At 48.1% G+C, this 16,218-nt stretch overlaps 1 protein-coding gene across 1 annotated transcript in view; it reads right to left on the reverse strand.

Annotated features, from left to right (window-relative positions):
- Window positions 1-3,263: 3,263 nt before the first annotated feature.
- Window positions 3,264-16,218, reverse strand: part of ppargc1b (peroxisome proliferator-activated receptor gamma, coactivator 1 beta) — a 57,175-nt gene continuing 44,220 nt past the window's right edge. The window contains exons 4-12 of the mRNA XM_042213987.1: window positions 12,665-12,790; window positions 10,465-11,402; window positions 10,264-10,380; window positions 9,478-9,542; window positions 8,773-9,382; window positions 8,525-8,582; window positions 8,237-8,355; window positions 7,801-7,928; window positions 3,264-7,605 (exon numbers count right to left, since the gene is read on the reverse strand). Coding sequence (XP_042069921.1) covers window positions 7,514-7,605; window positions 7,801-7,928; window positions 8,237-8,355; window positions 8,525-8,582; window positions 8,773-9,382; window positions 9,478-9,542; window positions 10,264-10,380; window positions 10,465-11,402; window positions 12,665-12,790 — 2,253 coding nt within the window. The 3' untranslated portion in view covers window positions 3,264-7,513. The remainder of the gene's footprint in view (window positions 7,606-7,800; window positions 7,929-8,236; window positions 8,356-8,524; window positions 8,583-8,772; window positions 9,383-9,477; window positions 9,543-10,263; window positions 10,381-10,464; window positions 11,403-12,664; window positions 12,791-16,218) is intronic.

A 16,218-nucleotide genomic window follows, 5' to 3' on the forward strand; every position in this document is an offset into this window, starting at 1 on the left:
ATGCCTCAGTGGGAAATGAGCCGGAAGATGATGATGACAGCTTCTTCAGTTTTCAGAGTACACAGGTGACCTGTTCTACAGCGGAGGATGAGGTACAGAGGTATCTTAAAGATTCAGATAAGACATTGACCTCATTAAAGAGATATTCATTGATCAGAGCCATCTTCTTAAAGTACAAGACAAACACTTTGAACAGGTGCTCTTGCTGCGTTACAACCGCCTTTACTGGACTGTAGACTAGGCGAAACAGATGTAGGTAGTCTGCTGAAACTATCTTGGTATTGTTCACAGATAGGGCTTGCAACCTCAGTATTTTGTAGTCTTTAGTATTTGTTTTTGGCATGCATTCAAAAAGCAGCACCTCATATGTTTACTGCAATTGTTCGCCAATTATTTGATTTTTGGGCCCAATTAAGGTTTTTAACCAAGCAGTTCAGCACTGACACCTTGGACAGTTCTTTGTTGCATGCCTTTGTTAAATGGCCATAAGGTAATGTTGCTGAGTTGCATAAAACATATATTGTCTTGTTTTAAAAATTATAGGGGTAAGGTTTAAAATGTAATTTCTCATTGTTACATTGAGTTTGAATATCTGAGTTGTATTGAAAAATCTTTTGTAATTTAAAATAATTGGTGGAAGAATAATATTGACAGTAAATGCCAAAATAAGATATTTTTAATTTTTGAGTATAATTTTATATATATCCTTTCTTGTCCTAATAAGAAAACAGTCATTGAAAATGCTGATATTTTTTCTCCTTCTGCAAGGCTACTTTTTATTTGAACTAAGTGATGTTGGTGACCATAACAGTAAATACTTTTCAATGGCATATTTTATGTTTGTCTTCCACTTGTCAGGTTTATATATAAAAAAAATGTTAAGGAAAGACGGTGCTTTTTTATTATCTTTAAGAAGACAAAACAGCTTATACAAACATACCCAAGTCTTTGCTCCTCTACATTACATATATTATCTTAAGTTGGGCTTAACAGCTAATTGGTAAAGAAAAACAAACAAGGACTTGCAGGATGTGATAGCGACATTTGTGTAGTTGTAAAAAGCATGACAATATATTAAGTAATCCAAAGTATTCAGAATATGTTACTCACATTGAGTAACTTAACGGAATACATTACAAAATACATTTTGAGGCATGCATTCTGTAATCTGTAGTGGAATACATTTTAAAAGTAACCTTCCCAGCACTGCTTGGAGCGTAAACCTGTGGTCGTGGTTTGTTGGGTAACACTACGTAATTTCCAACTTCAATATTCAATATATTTGATTTGAAATTAGAATGTAATTCTGAACTTTGGCTCACCATAGAGCTCACAGACAGACTGCAATCTCAACCGAGAGGATTGATGACACCTCTGTGGAATTGGACAATCAGAACATCAAACTGCAGATATTCGTATCTTTAGTCCTTCCTTTCTTGCCTCCACGCTCCCCACGCATCAGGATCAGATTCTGGGATGTTCTTCTGTGTTTTTGCTGGCGTGGGAATCGCAGCAGAGTCAAGAGCACGAGTGCAGCAGTGCTGGTGTAGTGCTGCCTCGTGCGCAATCATCAGTGCACTCAGTGACGTGCGAATCACGGCCCAGCCAGCCGGAAACTCGCCAGTGGCCTGTTAATAGTATGCTGTTTAACCAGGGGAAGACTGGAGAGAGGGCATGTCCTCCTCTGTATGAGAGAGAGCAGGTAAGGCCGTGGCCAGGCACACGCTCATTAAGGTTTTACCATTTTTCCTGCACTCGCAGGGCTGCAGGACAAACACACCCCCACAGGCAGCTCATCTGCATCGAATCCCACTCAGCATGCACCATCCTCCAGATCTGGACCGGTGTGACTCCGCCCCATCCTCAAAATGAAACCAAAGTGACAACAATCCAGTTACCATGTCACCATCAGCCTGTCAGTTAAAGAGGACACACGCCCTAAATGTGCAAACTTTAACACGTAATGTGACTTACAGAACCCCCGCCCCCTGCCGTTGTGAAGGGGGAAATTATCTATAGAGATCAGAACAGGCTGTGTATCAGGCTGGAAACACGTTTATTTTAACATGGGACTCTATGGGAGTGACTCACTACTGCCTCTGCTGGATGCTAGAGGAACTGCAGTGGTTGGTGGTTTAAAGCCAACCTCATTTTTCAGCTCTGAAATTCAAAATCCTGCTCCTCACATACAAGGTCTTAAATAATCAGGCCCCATCTTATCTTAATGACTTTATAGTACCAAATCACTCCATTAGAGTGCTTCACTCTCACACTGCAGGCTTATTTGTTGTTCCTAGAGTATTTAAAAGTAGAATGGGAGGGAGAGCCTTCAGTTTTCAGGCCCCTCTTGTGTGGAACCAGCTTCCAGTTTTGATTCAGGAGACAGAAACCGTGTCTCGTCAGTCAAACGGACGGCACAGTGACTAAAATTTATTTGCGTCAGCGTAGTTTACTGTGACATGCACTCAACATCCCCGTGCACGACGTACCAAGTCACAGAGTTTAGTATTAACCACTTTTGGCTCCGGAGACGATTTTGGAAATATGAGATGCAGTAATTTTTCAGAAGTGACATTTACTCTCAGGACTGGATCCAGCAACACTGAGTTCTTATTTGATCCTATTTACAGGAAACTGGCCGTCTCTAGCAGTGGAAGTATTGGATGCAGTATTGCAGTTCTCCTTCGTACATCAGCACAACATGAGTATTATTCTGAAAATCCGCCTATAAAAAAAGCACTTCCACTCTGCTAACAACGTCCCTGTATCAGAAACCAGCCGTTCCCTCCACACTCGCCTCCGGCCTGCACTCGTGACCTGTGGGCAGCTCTTGGCCCTGCAGGTCTGATGAGCAGCTTCGAGGGGTGAATACTGGACAAAGTGCAGAAGTGATGGATTTGTACAGAGCCAGGAGGCCTCCCTTACCCCAGTTTGGTTGGAGATTTCTCCCGGTTAAAAGGGAGTTCTTCATTCCCACTGTCGCCAAACGTTGTTTACAGGGGAGGTCTGATTGTGTAAAGCACCTTTAGACGACTACTGCTGCGATTGGTGCTGTATGACAGGTGGTGACAGCATGAAAACTGAACATACTGTGGGCTGAAGCTGGCGAACCACAGACTGCTGCATTAAAACAGCAGAAAAAGCTTGTTCACGTGGGACAGAGTCAGTGGTTCCAATTTTCGGCCTTGACAAACGGCTGGAGACCTGGGTGGTCTTCCGGTGGCTTCGCCCGTTTGTGCCAAAAAGCAGCACGTGCACTGAAGGTTTGTTCATTAGGATTTTATTTTTGGAGGCAAATCAATGAATATATGTACTTTATACAGTATATGAGGAGCACATCTCTACAGTTTAATAATGTAAACAATCTCTGAAGAGAAATGTATTCAGTTTAAAAGGAAGCCATAATCTTCTGTTTTAAACTATTTACATGAATTAAAATATAATTTATAACATCAGATACTCCGCTTCTATGAAACTAGATTTTAACAATTCAAAAATACTGAAATGCCTTTGTCTCCACATTCTGCAGACATATGAATTCACACAAAACCAAAGACGTCCAAACTAAGTGGCATATAAATAAAAAAGAAGACACGCAAAATAAAACCAACATATGTAAAAATATAAAATCTCACTAGCAGTATTTACCTTTTTGTCTTTTACCAAAAACTAAGTTAAAAAAGAAAAAATAAGAATTTGTGAATCTGATAGTCATTAGATGTAAATAGACAGTAAATCAATAGAAATGAGAAACGATGAAACGAGTATGCCCTTTGTCGAGTTTCCAAACTCACATTTAGCAGATAGAGACGCGTCGATGCTGGGCTCCATTCTCAAATCAAAAACCCGACAAGACGTGAAATGAGGCGTGATCGGACGCGTTTTTTTTTTAAATGGCCACGGCGTCGCCAACGTAGAAAACCCAAGACGTTACGTGTTTTTCCACGAGCTGCGAGCCAAGCTGTTTATTACTGAAGATTTTTTAAATTTTTTTTGGTTAACCTGCCTAACAAATGATTTTCTTGCCATTTCCCATTTTTCTGAAAGGAAGAGTGGAAAGAAAGGTATTGCATTGTGACGAGGGTATTCCCTTTGGAAGGTTTTTTTTTAAAAATTATTTGGATTTGCTGCCTGCTGACCTAGGACCTAGACCAGGCAGACAGCACTTTTATATATATATATATGTATGTATGCTGAAATGTGTTCTCAAAACACTCAGGAGAATGATCAACATCAAAGTTTTCTATAAGAAAGTATATAATCATCTAGATATCTACACAAACACACAAATATATATTCATATATATGTATATATTTTTTATAATATGGCTATTGAAAAAAGTTGTAATTACGTCAGTAATTATTTAATAATAAACCACATTGGATTGGAAAGGAGGTTAAACAGTAATAATAAAAGCTAGTGGTTCCCCCGGCTGGTTTTTAAGGCTTGCCGTTTGGAGACGGGGGTAGCTGATGTCGTTCACCTGGAGGACTGACTGCAGAAACCCCTCTCGGTCTCAGATTTTAAAATTAAAAGCAGGGCGGAAACCTCAGCCAGAAACTCCGCCCACACACCTGTGCCTCTACGGGGGGAGGGGGGGGGGGGCGCAGATATTTAACAGGGTCAAACCGGCGACAGCTTCCTTTTGTTTCCCCCCTCTCACATCCCGTGTTCTGGTCGCGGTGTGGATCGGCTGCTGCTGACACACGACAGAAACTCCTTCCCATTGGCTCTTTGATGGGAAACGCCGTTTCACCGTTTGTGACAATTTTGTGCAAGAGTAAATTCAGATGGCCATTCACGACGCACCGCTTTCCTCCCGCTGCGGTCTGCGCACAGAGCATCCGGCAGTACACCTCAGCACCACCCACACATATTTCCTCAGGATGTGAGGATGGCTGTAATCAGAAGATTATTACGTATTGCATCTTAAATTGCTTTTTCAGAAAACTGAAAACAAAACGAATCGTTTCATAAACAGCAAAGAAATGGGACGTGCTAGTGTGACGGACTAAAGGGAACTACAGTGTTGGATTTCCTCCCCGACCCAAACCAGCACCTCCCGCCTGATTCAGAATCAACAGTGACCCACCACCTTTACAAAAACACACAATACATTTTATGTTTACAATGAGGCATAGTGCTATGTACACATTATATACTCATATATTTCTTTTTAACATGTAAACCAGCACATTCTCTCACTTTTGAGTAGTATACATACTAAGCACAAATACTCATTCAGGGGTTCTTGTTCCTCCATCAGTATGTATACGTTTTGGACATCAGTGAGCCTTGGGGGAGGGGTGCGGCCCCCCCGCGACACTTTGCTTGCTGTTGTTTTAGTTTGAAACACTGAATAAGGCGCCTTTGTACTTAGTGTGCGTTCCTAATAAAGTCAGACGAGAATCAAGTGATGTAAACATTCAATTTTTTGTGTGTTACCAACAAGTCGATTAGATAGAGAAAGGAAGAGGAAGGGGAAAGAAGTGGGAGGAGTCTGGGAAAGGCCCGGAACCCTCAAACCCAAAGAGAGAGAGTGAGAGAGAGAGAGAGCAAGAGAGAGAGCGAGAGTCGGGCCGGGAGCGAGGATGAGCAGGAGATCAGGATTGGGCGCATTCCCGAGGAAGAACGAGGGAAAGACGGGTAACCTGACCTGCTACGCCCCCCTGGCCCGGCCCAGGTTAGGGTTAGCATCAGTAGTGTCCAACTCAAACACGAGACGAAGACGAAACACTCAGCTACACGAGGACACGGTCGAGACTCTAAGAAACAGACACGCCGAGGACCGCCGTGAGGCGGCCCCGGACACAGAGAGTAGCCCCCCATCGTGGCTAGTAGTGGTAGGAGTCGCAGTATTAAAAGAAACCCACCCACACCGCCCATCAGCAGAGAAAAGCCCCACACCGAGAACACCGAGCAAAGAAACCAGTGACAGACACTTATAAAAGAGGAGGGGGAGAGCGTACACAGACAAAGGGCGGGGGCGGATGGATGTGAGGTAGAGATGCTCATCTGAAGCAGGCGGGAAACCCCCGCTCTGTTCCTTCCCTTTCGGCCGGCCCCTTGCTCGTCCTCGGGCCATATCATGCCACCTCGCCGGCAGCTGTGGAGGCTCTCTCCCTTTGACGGAGTGCTGCTGCTGCTAGCTGCGCCGGGAATGTAAATCGGCCGCAAGCGGACGACCGCTGAGGCCGGAGCGGCGCACGCAGCCCTGCCAGTGTAGCCTTTTAAAGCACTGGAGAGCTCCACAATCTTTGGGCGAGCAGAAACGGGGAAAACGCCACGATTACATTCAGGTCCTCGAATACATTCCACGAGACCAGCCGATCCTTCTGCATGCTGTCGAGGGCAAGGCTCGCGCCGCGGCCGGCCCACACACGTGACCCGCGGGCAGCTCTTGGCCCCACAGGGCTGATGAGCAGCTTCAAGGGGTGAATACTGGACAAAGTGCTGGATTTGTACAGAGCGCTCTCCATTTTCCTCACGCTTGCTGCTGTCCAGATGTAAACAGTAACGGTTGCATTGGCGGTTGGGGGGCTCTCATCAGGGAGACAGGGAGGCTCTAAGATCTGGGAAAAGTGTTTCCAACTTTCGTCCTGGTTCTGATGGATGTGGGCAAACTAATCTGTGCCTATGCCTCCATCTCAGGCCACGCCTCCAGGCGTTCAAGTAAACTCACATCTTATTTCAGTGCGTGTGAACGAGTGCGGGAACACTTTTCCCAAATCCCGAAAGCCTTCGTGTGTGAAGCAGCAGCAGCAGCAGCCGTAACGTTAGCATGGCGGAGATCGGAGGGAGGGACAGCAGAAACAGGTGCGTCCTTACAGTGCATAGATCAAATCAAGGAAGCACTACAATTACAAAAAGGAAAAAACATGATTTTTTTTTCTTCATATTAGATTTGTAAACTTTCTCAGTCATAAAATAATTACATTAAATGTTTTCTTATATTCTTTGTCCATAACACACACACACAGTAATTTTAAAATTAATAACATCCACAATTTGTCGCTGAAACAAAGCAGGTTCTTTTTTGGGGTTATACGACCGCACGAGCAAATGCAGCTCGTAGAGTCGCCTGTCGTGACCTCAGAGGGGCATTTCTCTTATTTTACAAAACAAACAGAACAACGAACACATGGGGACACACACCACAACAACCAACGCCACGCAGGGATAGCAAGGATCTGCTACTGGGTCTCTCACGCCCGCTTGTCCACAGCGAGGCGACGGCATCCCAGTGCAGACAAGAAAGCAGCACAGAAGCGAACTCTCTGAAGTGACCCTGCACCGCTCTGCGGTCCCAGCAGCGCCTCGTTTATGAGCAGTGTCCTCCGGTGAAAGAACTTAAAAAAACGAGGTCCTCATGGTTTATTCCAACGGTAAAAATGTAAACATTTCGCGAGGTCGTCTTGCGTGGAGGAACCAGGAGTCAGTCTGAGGGCAGAGCCGCGTCGCTGCAGGGCTGATGCTCTTTACTAAGGCTGGCCAGACGGTGGACCTCTTCTGTCAGCGGTGCAGGGACTTTTGGGCCTCCTTCAGCAAAGTGTCAAAGTCCATTGCGTCGTACTTGCTCTTGACCGGGCCGGGACCCGCCTCATCTGAAACACACAGAGCAAAGCTTCAGGTCAGGCGTGCTGCTGGGAAACAAACCACAGCTGGGTGCGTGCCCCGCCTCTACAGGCGGGAGGATGCTTTGCGGTAGCTGAAGCGCTCTTCCTCTGCAGCACTAATGACTGACACACCTGTCCAGGTTACTGAGTGCACCTGTGAGTGCTGCTGTGTGCGTTCATTACCGAGGTCTATGTAGCGCTTCCTCGTCAGCCTCCGCGGGCTCACTGGTCCGTTCTGGAAAACACCTTCCCGCTCTCTCCAGTGCTTCTGAACGCCCGATGAGCGGATCTTTATCACCCCGCAGCGCTCCCTACAGGCCGGCAGAGGAAAGGCGGTGCATTAGCTTACTGGTGCTTTAAGGCGTGATGCAGACACGTGACATCCTGGATACAATGAAGCAGTGACTTCGCCTCTGACCCCAAAACAAAACTATTACATCAACACCACCAAATGTTTGGGTTTGTCTGCAACAACAGGAGCGGGCGCCATCATTAAATTAAAATTTCAAAGTCACATTTAATGAGCCCCTCAGGAAGTGACCCTCTCTGACCTTTAGGGGCTGTGGCCAATCACGGGACAGACTCAATGACACACACACACACACACACACACACTTACTCGTTGCAGATGATGACTTTGCAGTCCTCTGCTTTGCCGAAAATCTGAAAGCGTTTCCTCAGCATGTTCTGGGTCACGCTGCTCGGCAGGTTGTGGATGTAAAACACCTGGCAGTTGTCCTGGCAACAGGGAAACCATGGCAACAGTGAGGACAAAGGACAATACAGAATACTGAAAGATGTGTGAACTAAAGCGAGGGGAGGCCGAGCGCAGAGCTGCTCTCAGGTACGCAGAGGCACACCTGACTGTGGCTACATCAGCACTCAGGCTCTGGAACGACGAACGTACCTCGTCAGGATTGGCTTTGATCCTCTGCGTGTCGTCAGGACAAATCTCCGAGTTCTCACTGAAAGAGCAGGGGTGGTTGAATGTGAGATTAGGACAGACACGAGGTGAAAATGAAAGACACGAGCAGGTAACAGGTGACTGCGGCAAAGAAAAAAACCTGTGTTCCAGAAATAATGACCTCTAATCTTTGACAATGTAAGACTCACTGGGATTCTGCTTCTACCTCCCCCCCCAAGTGTCCATCTTACCTGGAGTCTTTCTTGCTGGAGGGGGAGTTGGGGAACAGGTGGGGGATGGGCGAGGGCGAGCGAGACACTGACGAGCCCTCTGCCTCTTCTTCAGAAGCTGGCGGCGTGGCAGCGTCCGACTGGCGGTCTGATGGGGGTGACGATGACGATGTCAGCTGCTCCCGCGGCTCTGCAGCCTCCGGGTGCACCAGCCCGTCTTCGCTCTCCTTCCCTTCCCGCTCCTCCTCGGCCACTCTGGGAGTTGGAGCACAGACTCTCTCGCTCTCTGCTCGTCCCTGTAACATGGCGCCAAAGATGGCAGCGCTACGCTTGCGGCTCTCGCCGAGGCTCAGCAGACAATAATCATGGTCACCAAAGCCGCGGTGGGCATCAGCCTCGCTGGCCTGGCCCATGCGCCTCAGCTGAGCGTATAGCTCCGTCTGCTCTGGCAGCTTCCGCTGGTGGTGAGCCCGGCTCGCCCAGGACGAGGTCTTTGCGGCAGCGCTGCTGTTTGAAGCCGGGTGGGCGGGCTCGCTTCCACCACCGCCACCTCCACCTTTTCCTCCGTCTGCCGGCTTGAACAGCTCGTCTTCCACGGGCTTGTGAGGCGGAGTCGTGGGAGGGGTGAGACCTGAGTGGGGACGACAAAGGCTTGAGTACATGAGCGAGAAACAGCATGTGCAGCTATGATGTCATCGCGTGGGGCCCCAGCAGCAAGAGGCTTACCCGCCGTTCCGCACAGGTCCACGCTGAGCGTCTGCTCAAAGGCCTTGGTGCTGTACTGGGACTCTCTGCCGGATCAAAGCAGAGGACACGTTAGAGCCCTGAACACAATCACCATTCAATAATGTTCAAAAAAGTACTCTGTCTGCCCAAATTAAATTCTGATAAACCAGCCAGGGTCCTGATGAATCTGGGTCTGGCTTAAAAGTTCAGAAATGGCCCCATGGATGGTGCTGAAGCCTTTTATCCTGAAATCTCATCAGACCCACAGGTGAGCAGCCGGAATGTGATGGTTCTTCCTGTTTTGGTTACCTTATGCTAGAACTTCTGATGAACATGAGCGTCTTTTATACTGAAGTAAAAGTGAGCTCAACTGGAGAGAGACCGTTTCACTGCAGGGTAAGTGATGTCCCTGTGTTCCTGCACGGAGCCTTAAATTTAGTGTCAGCCCAAACAGTGCACACACTGACAAACTGCCAACCATTCAAATTTTTATAATTAAGATCATTAAGCAAATACCCAAACAGGAAGAAGCGAATGAATGGAGGTTTTTATGGTTTCCAAGTGATTAACAGTCATTTGCATGTTTACAGGCTTTAGATTAGCACAGCTGAAACAATCCTCTCAGCATCATAATCTGAAGTATGTTCAGCGTGGAGCGCCTGCTGAGTCACCTCTGCACTGCTGTCAGCTCAACATTAGTAAACCTAAAGTGAAGTTTCCGGCCTAAATAACTATGGTGCACCTGCATGATGAAACCTACAGGTACTCTGAGCTGTGAATACTCACCCTGCAGACTTTGTGTTGAGAGGCAGACACAGGCAGGCTGGCTTTTCTGCAACCACAACAAAAATCCTCTCACTGCCATGTACAAACTCATCAGCATGTAGGTCAGTATTGCTGTGACGAGGTCACACTCGCAGGCCCCGCCTTCACGAACGAAGGAGGACGTGCGTGACGTACCGTGGCAGCAGGGGTGACTCAGCTCACTGGACGTTAGCTTTCCCCTCAACGTCTCCGTCGCGCTTTTCCCCTCCAGCTTGGGTGGGCGGCAGTTTGAGCCCCACCCGTCCCTCCTTCCTGTCTTCTTCCCTGGCCCGTTCAGGCCGCAGCCTTTTGGCAAAGCGGCTGGGAAACGATGCCAGCCGGCGTGAGCGCCGAACTGAGAAGGAGCCGCTGCAGTCTGCAGTCTTCTCCAGGCTTCGTGGTGGCTCAGAGGAGTGGCTTCTCCTCTCAGGGGTCTCAAGGTCTGGCTTGGGGTTGGCGGAGGTGGGGATTTGGGCCGGGCCTGAGGGAGCGGGTTCTCCCGTTCGGTCGGGGCTGCGAGAGTAGGGTGGGCGGTGCAGTCTGTAAGGCTTGCTCACGTCAAAAGAGCTGCTCTGCTGCAAGAGCGTGCGGAGAAGGGAGTCTGCCTTCATCTCCCTTCGCCGAGCGAAGGGGAGCTTCCTGGTGGCGGTGCTGGCTGACCCAGTCGAGCCCCCGCCGGTCCCGGGACCAGCCACCAGTACCACTCTACTGTGAGAGGTTGTGGCAGGTGAGCGGGGGGCCTCAGGTCGGGCCCGGGACCGCAGCAAGTCACGGTCCTTACGATCCCAGCCCTGCTGCTTGCGCGAGGGCAGGCAGTAGGTGTGCATGTACCTGATCAGCTCCACCACAGACTGCAGCTCCTTCTCTGAGCTGAACTGAGGCTTCGGTGCCTCAACGGGGGCAGCGGCCACGCTTGCCGCTCCCTCCGCTTCACTGCTGGAGGACTCCTCCTCCTCTTCTTCCTCCTCAGACTCACTGTCCTCGTCCTCCTCTTCCTCGTCCTCCTCCTCCGTGTCAGGAGCCGCAGTGTCCTCCGTGGTGGTGAGGTGGCGGTGAAGCTCTGTGCACAGACGCCCAGCGGGACGCACCGCCCGGGGCTTCCTCTCCTGAGGAACGTCACTCTGAAGATGGAGACAAACAAGCGGTTAGAACAGGAAGTGCTCTGCATACAGGATAAAAAACATGGCAGTGGGGGCGTGTCTACCAACAACCTGCAAAAAGCACTGCCCGAATGAGCACCACAGTCTACCAAGAGCATAAACCGGAGGTTGAGAAACAAGGTGAGCATGTAGGAAAAAATAACATGCGAGGGATATATGATGATGCTCAGCTCTGTGTGTGCACCGCTGAGCAAAAACAGCTCGGCTCACTGTAAAAATGTACTATAACGTAACTTTATTAAGTATTCATGGCAATCGATGTTGTTTCCCTCTGCAGGAGGCAGTATCAGTGCCATAAATGATTTTGAAGCCATACTACCTCACAATGCTACTGAGTAGCTGTAGTCTGTTGTGATTGTTATCACAACAGATGATAAGGATCAGTGTAATTAGACTCAAATTCTACAACAATTCTCAGAATTGCTTTGTGTTTGACGCCAGTGTGCTGGTAGACGGCATGTTCAGGTGGCTCAGAGAATCTGATGGAATTTGGAAGCTGGATTTTAAAGAAAACAAGCCATCGGAGGGAACAAAAACACGATCTGAAGGACAAGAAAGGAAAAGTCAAAAGGCCTTTCTGTGCCTAGATATTTAAAAGCTTGTGGAACAACTTTTTGGTCTGCAGCCCTTGTAGCATCGGTGCTGTGACCTAACACAGTTAAGGCCTGCTATGCAGTAATGAAGGATGCAACTACAGCAGCCTGTAGTCTTCCACTACATCCTGATGCTTCAGATGAACTGTTTTGTTTCATTCTCCTGTCTGCAGCTGTTCCTGGAAATGAAAAATGAAGCCCCAAACAACAAAACATGGAAGCGGTTTCCTGCCCTGCACAGAGGCTCACGTTTAATGTCTGTGCTGCGTGCAGCTGTGGATTATCCACATAACTCACTGCTGCCCTCACACCATCTGCCACAGCACAGCTACGCGGCTCTAAAGCTAAAGCCACAGCTCTGTGAACTCTGTCCAGCATCAACAGCATCCTCTCCTCGGGAAGGTCTCTGCAAGCTTTTATTCTACAGCTTAACAATCTGTAAAAACTGCTTCGTACTGTACCATTTACTGCTGATGTACTACTACCTACGCAGCCATGAGTACTGCGTCGACTCATTGTAAAAATCCAGAGACTGGAGAATTTAAGTTTGATAATTCGTTGCTCTGTTGAAAACCTAATTCAACAAGTAGTGAACTTTTAAACAGCACGTACTGACAGGAAGTGTCTCACCTTCAGCAGAGGCCTGACTGGACGAAGGCGCAAGCTTCTGTTGCAGTAGCGATGGCCCTTCACGCCCTCTTTGTGCACGTCCATGCCTGCAGGCATGTTGGGAGGCGTCAGCAGCAGCTTCTTCAGCTGAGGAGGAAGAAAATCAAAAGGTTTCAGAAGTGTCTTCATGACGTAGACATAGAGCGCCACTTTGTGCGCGTGCACGACGGCGAGGCGGATGTACAAATGTAGTAAAAACACAAACACGGGAGAGGGCTCACAGAGAGATGAATGCGCCAGTTTTTAATCTACGTTCTGTCAGCTGTTAACACTTCGCTGATGGATGTTTGTACAAGAGTAACATGCAGGCCGGGTCAACATACTGTACATTTATCACTCGACTAAAGCTGACAGCGACACGGCACGCTCACATTCCCATTAAAAACTCTCTCTTTCTATAATAACCGAGCACGACTGCTCCTTCATCCCTCCATCACAGTCTTCTTACAGGCATGAAGCCAACCTGTCCTTCATCATCCCCCAGTATTAACCTTCAGCTGAATATTAACACTAGCACCCCCCAAGCCCCGCCCACTGTCCTCGTCGCCCATTCAGTGCAGGTCTGAGCTTCATGTCAGCGCCATCAGCTCCTTTTTCAGTCTCTCTGAATCGCTGGTAGAAACTCACGGATGTTGCCGCTTTATAAAAACTCTGTTTCTGATTGGGGCCGTCACAGGTAAGCAACATTATATGAAGACCTACTGCAGGGCGTGCAGAACGTTTATGATGGCGTGATGCTGCGGCTGACTCTCTGGAGGTCAGCATTAGAAGCTGTGTACCTGTGAGCGACGCTGCACATCATCACCAGCCGTCAGCACTGGCTGCAAGCACAGATACTATCTGGGTCGGGGTGAGTGGGCTGGTCGCCCACATCGTTAATGGGCCACAGCGGCTCTTTGTGGGCGAGCCAACTTGGCTCTGAGCGCGTGCTGATGCTCCGCTCAGAGTCCCATTGAGGGGCGTGAAAGTGGCAACTGAAGGTTTGTGTCTGTTTGGACCACTGAAAGCATCCGGGGCCCTCAAACACACAGTTTACTCTTCTTCGCTCTACTCTACTCTGGACACCTCCCACAGCTTCAGTGGCCTCATCAATGGAGGCCTTGTTCTACACTGGGACAAACAGGCAGGAAGAAAGAGCCAAGGGCCAATCACGTGTGAACAAACTGCAAGAGTGTGCACAAGCACCGAAAGAGGGGGACACGGTGCAGAGAAACACATGTTAAAAGCTTCTGCACGGCTCTTTTAGCTCTGAGGAAACTGAACTTGTCACTGTTTATGCAGCTGTATACGTATATGTCATGTAATTATAATCACACCACACAGACACGACTTTTAGAAGACTTTGGAACAAAATTTAGGATTCTAGGATTTATCAGTAGAGGCCGCCGCCTCATTTAAGCCTGAACACAGTGACAGCAGTCATGTGACAGCACGCAGAGTAAAGAGAATAATGTTGTTAGGAGGCTGCTCTGCCTGCATGGATGTCCGGCTGCTGCACCTGTGAGAACACCTTCACTTTTTTAAATTGTTTCTCAAGTCAAACGCAGCCCTGTGCAGTGTAATAATTTAAAGCTATTTAAAGAGTCTCAGAGTTGCACAATCAAACTGCTCTGGAGTTTTCTACATGTGGACCTTTGGGATCAATATTATCAAAAGTGCACCAAAACTTCAAGAATAAACGACGGCGACAGTCATGAAGTCTGAGCTGGCGTTTCTGTGACCTTCGGGGTCTCTTACTTACAACCTGAGTTCCGGCTGACTGATGACCGCCGAAGCTTCAAGGACAAACGTGTGAGACAGCAGAGACGACAGCATGTCGTGGCGTGACAGTTCGCTATCTTTGGCCTGTTTTGCACCAAACAAAAGCTTCATTGCATTTAACCGCCTGCAGCGATGCCTGACTTCCTGCCAGCACACACTCACCGTTAGCGCTCACAGGCTTGACTGCTTCTTTTTTGGCTTCCTCAACAGCCAAACTGTCCTGATTACTGAAACATTTACCGTCACTGCAATTTCCACCAATTTGGAAGGAATGCCCTATTTTCCTGCTAATGCCTCTCAGATCCGTCCCCACTACTATTAGTACACTAGAGTACTCCAGTCATACAGTAAAACCTCTGGCTTACTACCTTGTATATAAGTATTATTCCTAAACGTGTCGTTGGTGATGTGTTCTGCATGTTGTCAAACTGAACACTCAATCCCAGTGGTGTCACTAAAACAGCTCGCAGTGGGTGCACACACTTTACAGTGTACCTTTAAATGAACAGGGATAACGAACTGGACACTGGACATGATTACACCAACACTGTCAAGGCTCCACCTACGTGTCTGTTAGTGTCTGTGGTTCTGTAGTCTTAGTGTTCAGATATTATTTAGGTGGTGAACAGAACCTCTCATGATTTATATTTGGCGCTCCTTGACCTCTTGGTCCTTCTGTATACATACGTGAGAAGCACGAGGCATAAAAATGCACAGATTCCTTCTTTTATACTGCACCGCACCGACCTCTGACCCCAGCACAGATATGAGCAGGTGTCAGTTACATTAAGTTAGTAAAAGCATGAAGTGGAGGTGCTGGGGTGGGGTGGGTTGCAAAGCGGTTTGAAGAGGTAACAGCAGGCAGGCTCCCACCCTGAGCCTGGTTCTGTTGGAGGTTTCTTTTTGTTCAAACAGTTTTTCCTTTCCACTGTTACCAAGTGCTTGCTCCTAGGGGGTTGTCTCATTGTTGGGCTTTTCTCTCTATTACTCCAGTATAAAGTATAAAGCGGCTTGAGGCCAAAGCAGTTACTACAGTGCACCTGTACCAGAGAAGAGCAACGGCTGATATGCTGCCATCGCTCAGTCTGCTTCCTCACGGCTTACACACTGCAGCACAGCTGCATTCACTGTAAGGCTCCATCATTCATTTGCTGGTATAATTCTGCAGAGCAGTTCAATCCAAGGAGACTCAATGGTGTCTTCTTTCGCTGTAAGAACATATTTTATTGTTCCATAAAGGATATTGACCCGTTCTTATCTCACAGTCTATCACTGCATTCATTTTAGAGCCCAGCAAATGTGGCTCAACAGGCTGGTTTTATAGATGGCCTCATCGTGTCAGTACAAAAAGAAGTCAGAGCATGCTGGTAAACATTTACACTGCAGGTATTCAGACATCCGCCAAGACTCACGACTGCCAAACAATAGCATCTTTGTCAGCTGCCGCTAAACCAGAGCACACAAGTAAAGCCTGCGAGCACCGTGCGCTGAGGAAGCGGGTGGATTTGTGTTTGTGACGAGAGCAACAAGACCGCATTGGAGGTAATCACATGAGCAGTCAAATAACTTCCTGCTTCAATTACCTCCAGGCTGAGCCCAGCAGGGGGGGCTCAACAGGTTTCAGAGTTTTTGGTAAGGAGGCGACGGGCTCAGGTGCACGCAAGGGCTGATAACGGGGGGAGGGGCAAGTGGGGAGAGAACAGGATTTGTTGCAGGAAGAGTGATTCAGGGAACAAGGAAGAGGCCCGGGGGGG

Source organism: Haplochromis burtoni, unplaced genomic scaffold, assembly GCF_018398535.1.
Source record: "Haplochromis burtoni strain Fernald_Lab_line unplaced genomic scaffold, NCSU_Asbu1 Contig_507, whole genome shotgun sequence".
Classification (NCBI taxonomy): domain Eukaryota; kingdom Metazoa; phylum Chordata; class Actinopteri; order Cichliformes; family Cichlidae; genus Haplochromis; species Haplochromis burtoni.